Source organism: Tachysurus vachellii, chromosome 19 (assembly GCF_030014155.1).
Source record: "Tachysurus vachellii isolate PV-2020 chromosome 19, HZAU_Pvac_v1, whole genome shotgun sequence".
Classification (NCBI taxonomy): Eukaryota; Metazoa; Chordata; class Actinopteri; order Siluriformes; family Bagridae; genus Tachysurus; species Tachysurus vachellii.
The window spans coordinates 16,819,708-16,834,828 of record NC_083478.1 but is presented as its reverse complement, the minus strand read 5'-3'; the positions used below and the strand labels follow the sequence as shown (position 1 = coordinate 16,834,828).

Sequence of the window (15,121 nt, the reverse complement as noted above, 5' to 3'; positions counted from 1 at the left end):
CTTACACGAGATCAGGGCTTTGTGGAGGTTGAGGCTTTACTGGCTGCTCCATGATTCTGGTTTGTAAGATTATTTTAGTCTCTTTAAACACTTCTTGATTTCAAAATTGGAGATAATGTGGACACCATGCATGGAAACCAGCTAATGACTTGGCTGAACCGTTTAGCACGCATGTGACATCCATAATAATGTTTTCTAATGAATATCAGTTTCCCTTACACTTCCTGGTTAATAAAAGTAGTACTGTCTTAAGGAACTACAATGGGTTCTGTCATATATGGAATTAGCATCTAATAAAGTAGTAACACAAGAGGTGAGCTAAAATTTAGCCTGTGTGAGTCGAATTTGTGTCTGGAGGAAATATTTTGTATTAGTGCTTGCTTTTAGTACTTTTGTTATTACTTACTAGGATTTAAGCGACACAGACAAAACATTTGGACTATTTTAGACTAAACAAAAGCATTAGATGAGATTAATTCTTCCCTTTTGATCGCAGTGACAGTGGAAGTCCATCCTGAACTACTTTCGCTGCCTTAATCTTCATCAGTAAGGGCCTTGGTTATCGATTGCACATGTATAGAGGTCCATGTTGTGCTGGCCGCGTGTGTGTGTGTGTGTGTGTGTGTGTGTGTGTGTGTGTGTGTGTGTGTGTGTGTGTGTGTGCGTGTGCGTGCCTAGATTTGTTCCCTGAGAATGGATTTGATCCCAACTGGATCACAGTGGATCAGTATTGTTCACTTGGATGTAGGGGACACTGCGTAGCATAACAGATGGTGCACTGGTGTTGTGAAGAGCCCAGCACCACCACAGTGATCCTGGAGCTGGGAATGATGGGATTTGTAGTCCTATGTTTCCCACCTGTGATGATGTCCTCGATTGTTCCGTCTTTACCCTCGTAGACCGGACGGTGGTCTTTGGCCTGTCGCCGTCTCAGCTCGGAGATGAGCTCGTGCTGCTGCTGCCTCTTCTTCTGAGCTTGCACCTGAAGGAAACAAAGCACAGGCTTTCTACACAGGGTCTGTCTCCATGACTTGCTGGCCACTTTATTAGGAACAATTTGACCTTGGTTTACTGCATATCATACAAACCTGTGGTGATGGAAATACTACAGCAATAATGCAAATGCCTGAACCAGGGTAAGATTTATTATCACAAAATTGTACCTCATTTTTCATGCTTCATTTTAAGATTTGTGTGTGTGGGTGTGTGTGTGATGGAAGTAGAATGTCATACCTTGGGGTCATGCTGTTTGGCCTCCTGAGCAAGCAGTTTCTCCCTCATAGCTTCCTCCTGTTTCTTCCTCTGTTCGTTATCTGCAACTGCATCCTGAAAGCACACACACACACACATATATATGAATAAACATCGTTGAAGAAGTCCAGCTTTAATAGTTTACACCACTTTATGGTCCTAACAGTCTAAGCGGATATTCCAAGAAAAAAAAAATCACAGCATTATAATTGTACTTCTAAATATGTACAAACACACACGCACGCAAAACAGACCCCGAGGCTGACTGTTTCCTCATGCAGATCCATAAATCCACGTGAAGGACAATGTGAGGAACAGGCGTGTGTATGTGTGTGTGTCCGGGTCAGAGCGGAGAGTGCTCAAGCCTAGCCTAAACACAGCCAGTGCTCTCTTAACTAAATGCAGCTGCATCTTCCTGTTATTCATCTGTCATTCTCCTTCCCTCACCCTCACAACCTGCTCACATCTTTCCACACTACACTATGAACGTGCATTTATAACCAGAACACAAACTGACTCATTAAACTCCCAGGAGCTGTCAGGAAGACTCACTTCCTCAAACTTCTAGCGGGATTTCTAATTGTTTTTTTTTACTGTGTAATTTATAATATAATGGGTCCTGTATGAGTGCAGGTGCTGTGTGTGTGTGTGTGTGTGTGTGTGTGTGCGCGCGCACATGCGTGAGACAGAATTAAAGCTGAACGTACTTTGTAGGCCTTGATGAAGCGCACGAACACGGGGAAGAACACAGACGGAGGAGTTGTCTTGGGACTCTCGCCAAAGTACATCACCACAGTGTTGAAAGCCTCCTGTATGAGCGTTAAAAGAAAATAGATGCTGAGTCCAAACGATTTTTTTTGAATTCTGTAAATAAGCAGAATAGGTTGAAGCAAGATTCACAAATTCATTCACAAGCAAATTTCTCAACTACAAATAAAAACAGCAGTCAGTCTGAAGAACCCCGCTGTAGCTGACTAGATGAGCGCTGAGGTGTGAGCTGTGGCCTGATGCAAAAGCTACCCTTAAGTGGGGACATTTGGCTGATCTCCATTGAAAAAACTTTGATCCTTAAGGTCTTTGGACACTGAGATTACGGTTAGATTCAGTTTATCATTGCATTTAAATAACAATGTTGATGTCCTCTCAAGGGTTGTAACAGGAATGTGTGTGTGTGTGTGTGTTACCTCAGCAGTCTTGGCGTCTTTCTGCAGCTTGTCCAGTGGCAGGTCGCTGGCCTGCAGGAATCCCTTGAGGACAGCGTGATCATGCAGACTGCACTCTCTTCTGATCAGCTCCATTCCTTTTCCCAGCTCCTTCACATCCAGTAGCACATTCTCCAGGGACACTACACACACAATATAGTCCCAATTGGTTTTATCCAATTATCTGACTATTCAGTTGCTCAAATCAACACAGACGTTCGTTTCCAGTCTTGTACGTCTACTTGCCTGCTGCGGCTTTATCCACAAAGTGCAACTCGTTGTAGAAGTTAGCAAGCTCGGGGTATTTCTCCTTCACTATCAAAGCGATGTAGTGAAGTAACGTCATCTTGCGATCAGTAGACTTTGTGTCCAGCAGCTTGAACAACACAAACACGTGACAATTAAAGAATATGGAGAGATTTAAACGTGTAAGTTATAGTCACACTGTAAAACATTTATGACATCCATCATACCAGATCCAAACTTTGGAGCTTGAAACCATACACCGAGCCTCTTTTACTACTGTTCATGTAGTTACCCAAGGCCAAAATAATCTATATAAAAGACACAGGGGGAGAAAAAAAGGCTTCAGAGGTATGATATTGTGATAAACCATGTTACTCATCATGACATACTAGATTAGTCATCGTATTGTCTGGTAAAGGGTTTAATACATTACATTAAATCTCCTACCTCAAGCATTCTCTTCAGCTTTGGAGAAGACTTCACAGACGCTGAAGCAGCTATGATGGCGTTAAGTTGCTGTGGAAAATAAAGATTATGGCATCTGCTCATATGCTTTTTTTTTAAACAAATCAGTTACAAATTCACTTTTTACATTATTTGTAAAAATGATCAGATAAAATCAAGTAGTAGGAGTGGGAATAATAGTATTTGTGGTAGTTCTAGTAGTAGTGGGAATAATAGAATACCAGAATTATTAGAAAAAGCTGTATGAATGTGAGAAGTGCTGCGAGTATTAGCGTTAAGTGTAGTGTTAGTAGCAGTGTTAGTGTTAGGAGTAGTGTTAGTAGCAGTGTTAGTGTTTGGAGTAGTGTTAGTGTTAGGAGTAGTGTTAGTAGCAGTATTAGTGTTAGGAGTAGTGTTAGTAGGAGTAAGTAGTGTTCGCTGTAATAGGAGTGTTAGGAGAAGTGTTAGTAGCAGTAGTAGTGTTAGGAGTAGTGTTAGTAGCAGTATTAGTGTTAGGAGTAGTGTTAGTGTTAGGAGTAGTGTTAGTAGCAGTATTAGTGTTAGGAGTAGTGTTAGTGTTAGTAGTAGTGTTAGTAGCAGTATTAGTGTTAGGAGTAGTGTTAGTGTTAGGAGTAGTGTTAGTAGCAGTATTAGTGTTAGGAGTAGTGTTAGTGTTAGTAGGAGTAAGTAGTGTTCGCTGTAATAGGAGTGTTAGGAGTAGTGTTAGTAGCAGTAGTAGGAGTAGTGTTAGTGTTAGTAGGAGTGGTTAGCTGTAATAGGAGTGTTAGTAGTAGTGTTAGTAGCAGTATTAGTGTTAGGAGTAGTGTTGGAGTGTTAGGAGTAGTGTTAGTAGCAGTAGTAGGAGTAGTGTTAGTGTTAGTAGGAGTGGTTAGCTGTAATAGGAGTGTTAGTAGTAGTGTTAGTAGTAGTGGTATTAGTCGTATTATTGGCCGCAGTAGTAGTGGTATAAGTAGTAATATTAGTGTAGGAGTAGTATAATGTAGGAGTAGCAGTATTAGTAGCAGTAGTAAAAGTAATAGACTATTAAAGGCTCGTGACTATTAAATTGGCTCACCGGGGTCAGCATGCTGATGTTATCGTTGAAGTTCCCCACAAAAGTGATGATGCTCATCCTTTGCGTAAGGCGCTCGATCTTACTGAAGAGGAGCATGAAACGGTCTTCCTCAGCCAGCTGCTCCAGAGGTCGCCGTTCCTTCTCGTACTGACGCAGCAGCTTATTCTCTGCCTCCGTGGGCAGGAAGCGCATCAGACACTCCACAAAGTCCACCGGCAAGGCCTTGAGATCAAACCTGCAATCAACAACACACACAATATCAGGTCTCATAACTAAAGGGTGTAATCCTCCTGGAGGAGGATAAAAGCTGAGAACTGGTCTGTTATTAAGGAGTGTTCTATAACCGGTTATGTAAAAATAAAAAAATAAAAACATACAGCTGTATAGTACAGATGATATCACATGATTGTGACACATGAATGTCCCCTAAAGTTACATTATTTAGCACTTAATATTGTTTATTACTTTATTGCATATCAGAGGTAGGCTGAAATTCAGTTCACTTTAATTATAATATTTTGGATTTATGTTCTTTTTTCATTTTTTGTGCTAAATATCTCTGGGGGAGGAAAAAGCATTACTGAACATTAGAAGCAGTTTTATAATAAATTACAGAGTAAATCCTACAAGAGGCTTTTGCTAAATGTTTATTATATCATTTTTGTTTATGAGAGAAAACATGGAGCTTATCCTCGACTCGCAAAAGTACAGTATAATAGGTCCAGGTTTATGTTTATTTCCACTGAACCCTGTTTTATATATTCATTACGTAGCGTTAATGCTGCTTTGATAAGTTTCGTTTCTGTTCATTGTGTTGATGTCACTTGGTTAATAAACCTTCGTACACCAGTGTCCATCTATTTCCTGTTGTATAAATAGTTTATTATAATATTTCTCATCATCGACAGACGGTTACTCACGTTTGGATGGCTCGGCAGATCTCCTCCGTGCTCTTGTTGGCCTTGCGTAATGTGATGGCCAGGTTCTTGGAGCGATTAGCATCGAGCAGCTGAACTTTGTTCATGGCCTTACTGGAGGTTTTGCTCTTTGTACAGGACAGCTCAACCACAGGTCCCTGGGCTTTAGTCTTAAAGAGCTCTTCAAACTTCTCCAGGTCCAGCTCCTAAAAACAATACCAATATACCAGCATAACAATTCATCAATCTGCACGTACAGTATGATCACACAATATGAGAAACGATATGTAGCAGATGCCCTTATCATTCATTAGCGTCAGTATGTTTGCCTGTTCTCAACTAAGTAACTAGACTACAAATAGTCAATTAATATCATTCATTCATTCATTCATTTTCTACCGCTTATCCGAATTACCTCGGGTCACGGGGAGCCTGTGCCTATCTCAGGCGTCATCGGGCATCAAGGCAGGATACACCCTGGACGGAGTGCCAACCCATCGCAGGGCACACACACACTCTCATTCACTCACACAATCACACACTACGGACAATTTTCCAGAGATGCCAATCAACCTACCATGCATGTCTTTGGACTGGGGGAGGAAACCGGAGTACCCGGAGGAAACCCCCGAGGCACGGGGAGAACATGCAAACCCCCCCCCAATTAATATCAACAAAATAAAAAAAAAATCAGGAGTTAATTCTGTACATTAATGCAGAATATGGAAAATGAGTGAGTACTTGACTACCATGAAAGAGCGACTTTATTTACCTTGACCCTCTTCTTATAATGTCTCTGTTCAGTCCATGGGGTTGAGTCAAAAACAGATTCATCTTTGTGGAGTCTAGCTAAAAGCCTAGAGTGTTTCAGGCTAGATGAGTGTGTTAAATGATCTGTCAAATGTTTTTTTTAGTGTTAAGGTTAAAGGTTAAGCTTAAAGGAGGATCCAGATCCACCCCCTAGACTTTTAAAGTCTGCCTAGCATCTGCATTTTCACTTGATGAAGAGAAACAAAGTCACTGTGTATTGCCCTAACAGTACAGTTCCAGAGCGGTTCCAGTTTCATCTGGCACTGTGCAGTAGTTTGGTCAGTTTTGTCAGTGTTTCCACATCTCTCAATATTCCTGATAGTAAACTCAAAGGCAGAGTGTAGGCCAAGTGAGACTCACCTCAAGCACGCGCTCATCGTCGATATCGTTGAAGACAGTACCATTGATCTGGTTGGGCTTCAGAGCGGTCCAATTAAATATAGGAAGACGGAACTTGGTCTTTATGGGCTTCTTGATGCGAATGGCTAAAGATTTATACACAGAGAAGAGTTATTTATTTATTCGTTTATTTATTTAATTGTTTAATCCCATCTTAACCCGATAAAGTCAATGAAATTTTGGACCCTGCTTTATTTTCCTCAACAGGAAGACTTAAATTGAAAAACAGTTGCAGAGAGACTCATATAGATCGAGTAGGGAAACTTTTTTCAAAAACAATTAGGACTCCATTAGAGTGCAGAGGTAAAGGCATTGGAAGTTACAACAAGTGACACATCATACTGACCTGTTGTATCATACTAACGTAATTGTACACTATTAGTTCATATTATTCTTATTTATACTTATTTTGCTTCAAACTTATTTAATTTAGATGCACAGTCTATGGAGGAGTACAGTAGGCTGTGTTTACGTTTCCCTTCGTGTATATAACTATGTACGCAACAATTAAAATCCAAATAACTGTTTTTTACATGATGCCCTTGTGGAGAATCCTGCTTTGATTTGGACATCACCAACAGAACCAAAACAATGTTTGCCTGCAGAGAGATTCTGGAAAATGGTAATATATTCATACGCTCACCTGATAAACCAACACTGAGGATGACTGAGGGTGAAGCTCCAGGAAGTGGAGGAGCCAAAGGTGGAGGTGGAGGTGGTAGACACTCTGCTATAAAACAGACATCACATTTTAACTCACGTGCACCAAACACTGCCAACCGGCACAGGACATTATCAGCAGTGAGGCCAGAAATCACTCTGACACACATTTATCCCCAGTACAGCTGCTTCCCTAACACTAATGGTGTGTGTGTGTGTGTGCCTTCTCTCCTGAGCTGAAGGAAACTCCCTACTTTTCCCTTTCCTTTAGTTTTAGCTACAAAACACCTCTTCTTTGAAAGCAATTAGAGCGACCTGTTGGGCAGAGTTTGGTACAAACTGTTGTAGAAAGGACATTATTTACATTTACATGATTTACTCTAGAGTGTCACCCAAATGAGGATGAGGTTCCCTTCTGAGTCTGGTTCCTTTTAAGGTTTCTTCCTCATATCATCTCAGGGAGATTTTTCTTGTTACCATCACCTCGGGCTTGTCACTAGTGATGGATGTTAGTGATATATAGTAATTTAATTTTTACATTTTTGTTCAGTTGCTATACTTATGTAAAGCTGCTTTAAGACAATGTTGATTGATAACAGCGCTATACAAATGAATTGAATTGTTACTGATGCTGGGACAAACATCAGACAAGCTAAAGTTTGAGATTTGCACAAAACAGTGTTAGAAAATAAGTTTAAATTTTGGATTATGCAACAACCAGCGGAGACTGTGAGTGCGAGAGAGAACAAGGTGAAAATGAAAGTAAAATATCCCTAACAAATCCCATGACTTCATTATAAATGATATGCAGAAATATGTTTTCATAAACATTTAACTATAGTGAAGGAAGTCCGGAATATTTTGAATGAAAAAAAAAAATCAAGCCCTAGAAGTTTATTTCATACATTTAATTACCTGGACAGCTAAATGTAAAGTAGCATTAAATTTAAAACATATGTAATTGATTGCTGTATTGTGGTATTGTTGCTTCCTGCCAGCTGCAGTGACCCCGGTTCATGCCTAAACTCAGGAGTGTGGAAACTTGTGTGTAAACTTTCATGTTCTTCCTTTGTCAATGTGGGTTTCCTCCAGTTTCCTCCCAACTCCAATAAAGAACTGTTTTTACCAGATGCCAAAAAATAGAATTTGTGCCTGTTTCTGTTTCATGTCACACTAAAAAAAAAATTCATAAATAGTTCTGTAGCTTACTGAAGCAATGCATTCATTTATAAATATATTCAACATTAGTTTATTTTTTTCCCACACAAATGTTTCCATCTTCAAAGAAACTGATATCAAACCGACTTCTACTCTCTGAGATGACCCAAGTTTTTGTTTATAAGGGTGTAAAATTTGAAGGCGTTCAACCACTTAAATTCTGTGTTTAAGTTTATCCAACAGAGGGAAAAACATCAACATGGATGGATGACTAGATACGTAGATAGACCTATTGCTACAATGACATCATATCAGATGGTATAAACCTGAATACACATGTTCCCCTTAAACATCCCCTATGATATGGAAGGTTCTTTCCCGTTTTGCTTGAACTGATTCCCCAACTAGTAAAGAAATCACCAACTTCCCCATGTCTTCACTGCTTTTTCTGGCCTCTGTTATTGTTTTGCTGTGTTGCCCAATAGAATGACAACAGCGACACGAGCGAGTGCATGTGTGTGCTGGGAAAAACCCCATGTGAATTCCTATCTGATAGTTTCATGTTACATCATTCATCTTTATCGGATATGTGTTCATTTTAGTATGGTAAGCAAAAGTGGACTAGACTTTTGTGTCCTGAAAAACTTGAAGAAAATCAGATTCGTGTCACTTTAACATGTTAATGCGGACGTAGCACGTAGTCGGCTGGTTGGGTGGACAGATAGATGAATCAAAAGTGTTATACTAAAGTACAGTAGACCGCTTTTTAAAATACGAGTGTATGGGTTAGGATAGCTATAACTAGTGTCTTTTCTCAAATGTGTTAGATCTGTGAGGCAGAAAACTATGGGCAGGATGTGGTCATGATATCAAAATATCTGAAATACTACCATTTCCATTCCATTCATACAAATACCACTTCCACAACCTCTGAGGTCTGTCCTTAGCGGTTTGGGAAATGAAAACATCCTCTAACTTGGCCATATGCACACTAGGTCTGCTGCAGTACCTGCTGGGGGTAGAGGTGGAGGTGGTGGAGGTGGAGGTGGTGGAGGAGGTGGTTCAGATGTTTCCACAGTAGCAGCAGGCAAACTGACACTGAGGTTTGTGCTGCCGGAGCTCAGCTCCCCAAGAGGAGCTCCAGTCATAATGTCTATAGCTCCACCGCTCCGTCCTGATCCTCCTCCAACAGCCTCGATCGCAATGTCTCCGTCAGGCTGTTTCCTCAAGCGGATAGTCCCCTGTTGCTCAAGCTCCAGTAGCCGCTTTTCAATGTTAGTGTGCCTCTGGAAGGCGACGTCCTTCTCCTGTATCACACGCCGAAGCGTGCGCACCTGAGAACTCGTCGATTCATACGTCTCCTGTATAGAGATAATATGAAGAAAATATTAAATCAGGGCAGAATATATAGGGACTTATAAGTTACATTTGAGTTTTAAAGGAGCTGTGTGCCATATTCAGAGCCATCTACTGCATGCACAGTGATCCACAACTGTAAGGAAAACAATAACAAGCTATTCTTTTTCACCAGCTGACTCCTTCACCACTTCTGTTTAAAGCACATATGCCTCACTTATTTAAAACATACATGGGGTCATTTCTGGGACAGAAAAAAAATGGAAACAGAAGCCTCTAATTAAGAACATAGCCAAATATTTTACATGGCAATATTGTGATTCAGAATTGTTCTGCTGTCTTTTAAAATAAGACATTCATTCTGGTCTAGAAACACGTTTGAATATTACATACTGCACCTTTAACAGACTCTTATCAAAGATACAAAAATACAGCCAAAAAATCTTTTATTTTCCACTTCATCAAAACAAAAACAAATTCATTAGAATACAATACAATGAAAATAATTCCTCGATATATATTACTGAATATTTAACTTAATGAAATGAAAATAAATCCTAAAGTATGTATTCGTCCTTTAGGATGAATAAATATCTTAGTGAGCTCAGACTAAACACTTATATAACCCTAAGTGATATATTTAAAAAAATAGCATGTCTTTATTCTAAGCTATAGTAAAATACACCATAAATAATTCAACCGATAAGCGTAGCACAGTTTACAGTAAGATACGGTGCTGTGCTTATCAGTTAAATATATCATACCAATAAATGACATTAAATTCTGTAAAAATAACAGATTATTTCTAACCAAGGCATTTCTAAAATGGTGCATAAAAGCGCGGCCTTACCCGAATGGCAGCAAGATCCTTGTCTTTCTGTAGGAGTGTCTTCTCAAGCTCAGCGACTTTCATCACCGTCTCATTCTCCACATCTAGAAGCTTCTCAGTTACCTAGTCCGAGCGGAAGAACATGAAGAGAGGGAGAAACCATGGTAGTGAGAAGTCAGGGATGATGAGGAGGAAGAGAGTGAGTTATTGATGAGATTCCGGGCAGCCATCCTATAACTGTTTCACTGCTGTTGAGGTTAATGATAGTTCTCACTTTCTGTCGATCTCTGTCTCTCTCTCTCTCTCTCTCTCTCTCATTTCTCTGGCATGCTTTCTCTTTCTACTTTAGGTCATTGCACATGAGACTAGCTTTCCTGCCTGACACAGCAGAATTACTTTCAGTTTTAAATCAGACTTATGACACATATATCAGGGAATATCTGGGAAATTCTTTAGCTTATATTTTTTTCCACTCCACCACCCCCATGGTTTCTAGCCCCAGATATCACAAGAGTTGTTGTGTGTGTCTGGAGTCAGTGCATGACCTTTGCTACGAACATATTTCAAGCCACCAACAATCTGGGAAATTGTTTCCATTCCAGATGTTTTATTCTGACAAAGTCTCAAGCAGAAAACAAGCAGACCACTCAGTATCCACTGCAGTTTAATGCCATGCTCTGAAAATCGATTGGTAGCGTTAGTTGCACCAGTAGATGTTGAGGAACAGTAATCCCTTGGACCAGGGCAATGTATACATATTTATACACAGTTCTCACATGAGACAGCTGATCTTCCAGTTCCTCCACTTTCTCAAGAGCCACGTTCTTCGTCTCTGCGTCCTCCAGCAGTCCTCCAACGTCGAACACGTTGTCCAAGTAGGCCTGGATCTGCACCGACAGCTTATCGCTCTCTGTGTGCTTGGATTTCTGGAGAACCCAGGATTACAAATATCACAATTACAAAAATAACGTAGCTAAAGACAATCTGATTGAATTATTTGTATTAGATATTCTGTGTTACATGTTCACCAAAGCTGGTAAAACAGCTTATGAGTTTGTTTAACGTTACACTTTACACGTTACATGTTACACTTTATGTAGCGTTACACATTACAGTACATGGTGTTCACTCACCGAGGCACCGAGTGCTGTGGTGGTGTGACAATAAAAGCGACTTGACTTGACTATTGTTTTATTGGTCATTGGAATTGAAGCTAGCATCATAAACCATGGGTTAGCAATAGGAGATTAGTAATAGTTAGATTTATAGTTTTTAATATAGATTTTATGGGTTTTTTTCCAAACTTCTATTTATTTATTTAAATGACTTGTCATCTGATTCAATATAGATATATTTTGTAATTATACCAAAAATATGGACAACAATCTGGAGCATTTTTATTGAGTGTGAATATTTTTATTACTCAACTAAGAGGAACTGTTTTATAGATTCAGTGTTCAGAAACCTGAAGGAAAATAAAAAGCCATTTCTACCTGAAGTCAAAAATAGGCAGGGTGTTTTAAAATGCTGGAAAATGATGCTGATGTCAAAAGCAGCAAAGTGGAAAATTACAACAAATTAAAATAACAAAAAATAAAATAAAAATAAATAAAATAAAATAAAATAAAAAATAGCAGTGTGCAGACATGCGTACCTAAAGAAACTTACATTTACTTACATTACATGATTCCATTTTTTACAAATGAGCAATTGACGGATGGGGGGCCTTGCTCAGGGGCCCAGCAGTGAAAGCAGAAAGGAGCTTGCAACCTTCCAACTGTTAGTCCAGCACCTTAACCACTAGGCTACCATGTCCCAAATTATTAAGTTATTATTATTATTATTATTATTTATTATTATTATTATTATTAAATTGAAGCGTCGGTGGCCAAAAATTTGAATTTCTTTGTAACGTCACACTCCAATGGCTCATATGAAATTTGTAGTTTTTCTGAAGTTTTTCATTTACATAGCATACTAATGGATATATATTTAAAGAAAAGTAAATGATTTCACGCAAAAGTAAATGGTGATATCAAACCCATTTCTAAAAGCTTGTTCAGAAGCAGTTCAATGAAGGTGTTACCTTCAACCACTTAAATTTTGTGTACGTTTATTCCATTTTAAGTCTCACACCCAAACCCAAGAGTGTCCTGGCTTATTTTATAAAATAATTCAATGAAAATTTCAGATAAGTCGATTTTGAACACCGGTGTCAAATAGGGTTTCATCTCAAAGAGTTACATAACTTGAGGTACATAAGTTTGTTTGTAGGACGACACTCTAAGCTTCCACTCCTCACCTCTAGGAAATCATCCAGACCCAGTTTAGTGAATTCATACTGCAGATGCACTCGGAAGTTCATGTCTTCTACAGAATGGACCACGATGTTGATGAACTGCATGCAGGCCACCTGATATATGAGCAGAAACACAAAATACAACAGAGGGACACAAATCACAAAAATGGAACAATGTAAAGCTCAAGATATGTTATGGTCGAGCGAAGCGGTTCATTTACCATGAAGTCGATGTTGCCATCTTCACAGCGGAAGTACTCCATCAGCTTTTCAAAGCGGTGCTTTTCCTTACACACCTTCAGGGTAAAGAAAAACATTCGTTAGCATTCCTTAGATAACCATCACATGGGTGAACACGTCATGGGTAGATTTCAAAGCACGAATGAAATATTAGTGAAACTGATTTCATCTTTAAAATATCTCACAAGGCTTTAAAAATCCGTCTACTATTATAAAAGTTTTTATCAAATGGGATTAATCCAAACTTCCAGTCCAGGATTAAAATGTTATGATGCAGTAAATATTTGGATTGAAGGTCTAAACAGGTCAACTCCAGCCATTAGCAAAGAAAAGCAAACTTAAGTGCTGTTATTAATGGGGAAAGATGCATTTCCAAAACATACTCCAACACAGGATATGATATAAGCTTGGTATTTATGAAGTATTCACTGAAAATATTTTCATATAAAAACAGAGTCTGGGGCCAGAGTCAAAGTTTTGATGAATGGTATTTTATACATTATACATAGCGCCCAAAGCATCTGCTTAACAACCATTTTTCATTCTGAACTGCAACTTCTCCAACTGCAACTTGTAAAGCATTAATCAACTCTTGAACTTCTACAGTTCCCAACCAATAAGCTAGCCAATAATCTCTATCTCAAAACAATGAAATCTTTCGCAACAATTGACTGAATTGAAAACAGCCACCAATTAAAAATCAGGATCTAATACGAAGCTTGTACACCATGCTACTGAAGGTCTAAATGGGATGCTTACGACAGCGTTTCACTACAACGTGCATGTGATTTTCCATGGGAAAGACGTTCTTTTATTAAAGAACGGAAATGTTCATTTTTTTAATAGTTCACGTCTAGCAAACATTTCTCTAGATATATGGTAGGTTAGAACACATTCAGTTACATCCCTAACATACATCGTGCCCATGTGTGTAAAGTGGAGGCTTGAGGATATTTGGAGCTGTTGCGTATCAAGCGTTTTGGTTCCCACATTGTTCAGACTGCTCCAGGCAGAGTGTGGTAATTTCCAGGTTTCCGGCATTTAGCTGACTGGACAAGCAGAACGGGGGAAGGTTAAGAAATGTTACGGCAGGCAAGTCTCTCCCACAAAATCGCAGATCGTTATCACACTCTGCAGTTGGTTCGTATTTAGTAAGCTTAAAATAGTACGTTGTGGTATTTAAGACGCATTGGGAACTTTCCCACCGTTCGGTCTAAACAGAAAATATCTGTGTTGTTGCATATAACTTACTGGAACTCCCCTAGTGCACACAATACCCCAAACTGATCAACTGTCAACACTTCTATCCCTGTCCAGACTTCATATCATCCATATAGCTGCGTGTACACAGCTTCAGGAAGATACCTCTTTGAAGTTATCAAACGCTGAAAGGATGATCTCATGGCCCCCTCGCACCAGACACACGGCAGCCAGAAGCTCCAGGACCAGTGCTTTTGTCCTGCATCGAAAAAACAAGGACAGCTGTGAATATTCGGCTCCACAGAGAGAAGAAAGAAGAAAAAAAAAGGTCAAAGCAGGATCCAGACAATGAACAGGTTTACATTACAAGTCATATATCTGACTAAACCTTATCTACCTAGCCTGTCTAACATCTGTCCTTCAGGGGGAAAATCTCTGCTTTGTGTTCATTGTTTGAGAATTTTCAAAATCACCAGCTGAACTCCTGTTTGTGGGTTTGGCTTTGTCATTCGGCTCATATTTAACATCCAGACTAGTTCACCACGGGACAGCAAGACGTTTTTGTTGGGGATAATATTTGTAACTTAGGGATATGCGGATTGGTGAAAATTGTAGTAATTCTGTAGTACGTAAAGGGACACTTTGGCACCGGCTCAAGTATACTGAGTACCTATGTGCATCCCGTTAAAAAAAAAAAATCCCAAGAAATTACATCAATTACGGCATCGGGGTCAGGGGGAGAGGGAGGGAAAGTGGGAGCGGGAAGGGGAGTGGCAGGGCATTAAAAACATAAACTCAGTGACATTTCTGGAAACAGTCATGGTGTGAGGTTAATAAGTGTAGGCTGTACAATGTCTAGTTAAATAGAGCTGTTTGTCACTGCAGAAGTCAATAACTGTAAAGAAGATGAACAATTAGCCTTCTGTCTAATACACCGCTCGTGTTCAGAAGAAATATGGCACAAAGTTCAGGTTTGGAAATAAACATGAAAAATAAAAAAATAAATAAATGTATGGACTTTTGTGATAAAAATAT

The 15,121-nt window shown here is 39.4% G+C and overlaps 1 protein-coding gene across 2 annotated transcripts in view; it reads right to left on the bottom strand.

Moving 5' to 3' along the window:
* Positions 1 to 15,121, bottom strand: part of fmnl3 (formin-like 3) — a 51,634-nt gene that overhangs the window by 5,858 nt on the left and 30,655 nt on the right. For both annotated transcript variants that reach the window (XM_060895110.1, XM_060895111.1), the window contains exons 9-25: positions 14,252 to 14,345; positions 12,868 to 12,942; positions 12,650 to 12,760; positions 11,124 to 11,273; positions 10,369 to 10,470; positions 9,172 to 9,523; positions 6,988 to 7,074; positions 6,306 to 6,430; positions 5,139 to 5,341; positions 4,219 to 4,453; positions 3,147 to 3,215; positions 2,927 to 3,007; positions 2,700 to 2,829; positions 2,436 to 2,596; positions 1,959 to 2,060; positions 1,234 to 1,326; positions 859 to 982 (exon numbers count right to left, since the gene is read on the bottom strand). In XM_060895110.1, the coding sequence (XP_060751093.1) occupies positions 859 to 982; positions 1,234 to 1,326; positions 1,959 to 2,060; positions 2,436 to 2,596; positions 2,700 to 2,829; positions 2,927 to 3,007; positions 3,147 to 3,215; positions 4,219 to 4,453; positions 5,139 to 5,341; positions 6,306 to 6,430; positions 6,988 to 7,074; positions 9,172 to 9,523; positions 10,369 to 10,470; positions 11,124 to 11,273; positions 12,650 to 12,760; positions 12,868 to 12,942; positions 14,252 to 14,345 (2,294 nt within the window). The remainder of the gene's footprint in view (positions 1 to 858; positions 983 to 1,233; positions 1,327 to 1,958; positions 2,061 to 2,435; positions 2,597 to 2,699; positions 2,830 to 2,926; positions 3,008 to 3,146; positions 3,216 to 4,218; positions 4,454 to 5,138; positions 5,342 to 6,305; positions 6,431 to 6,987; positions 7,075 to 9,171; positions 9,524 to 10,368; positions 10,471 to 11,123; positions 11,274 to 12,649; positions 12,761 to 12,867; positions 12,943 to 14,251; positions 14,346 to 15,121) is intronic.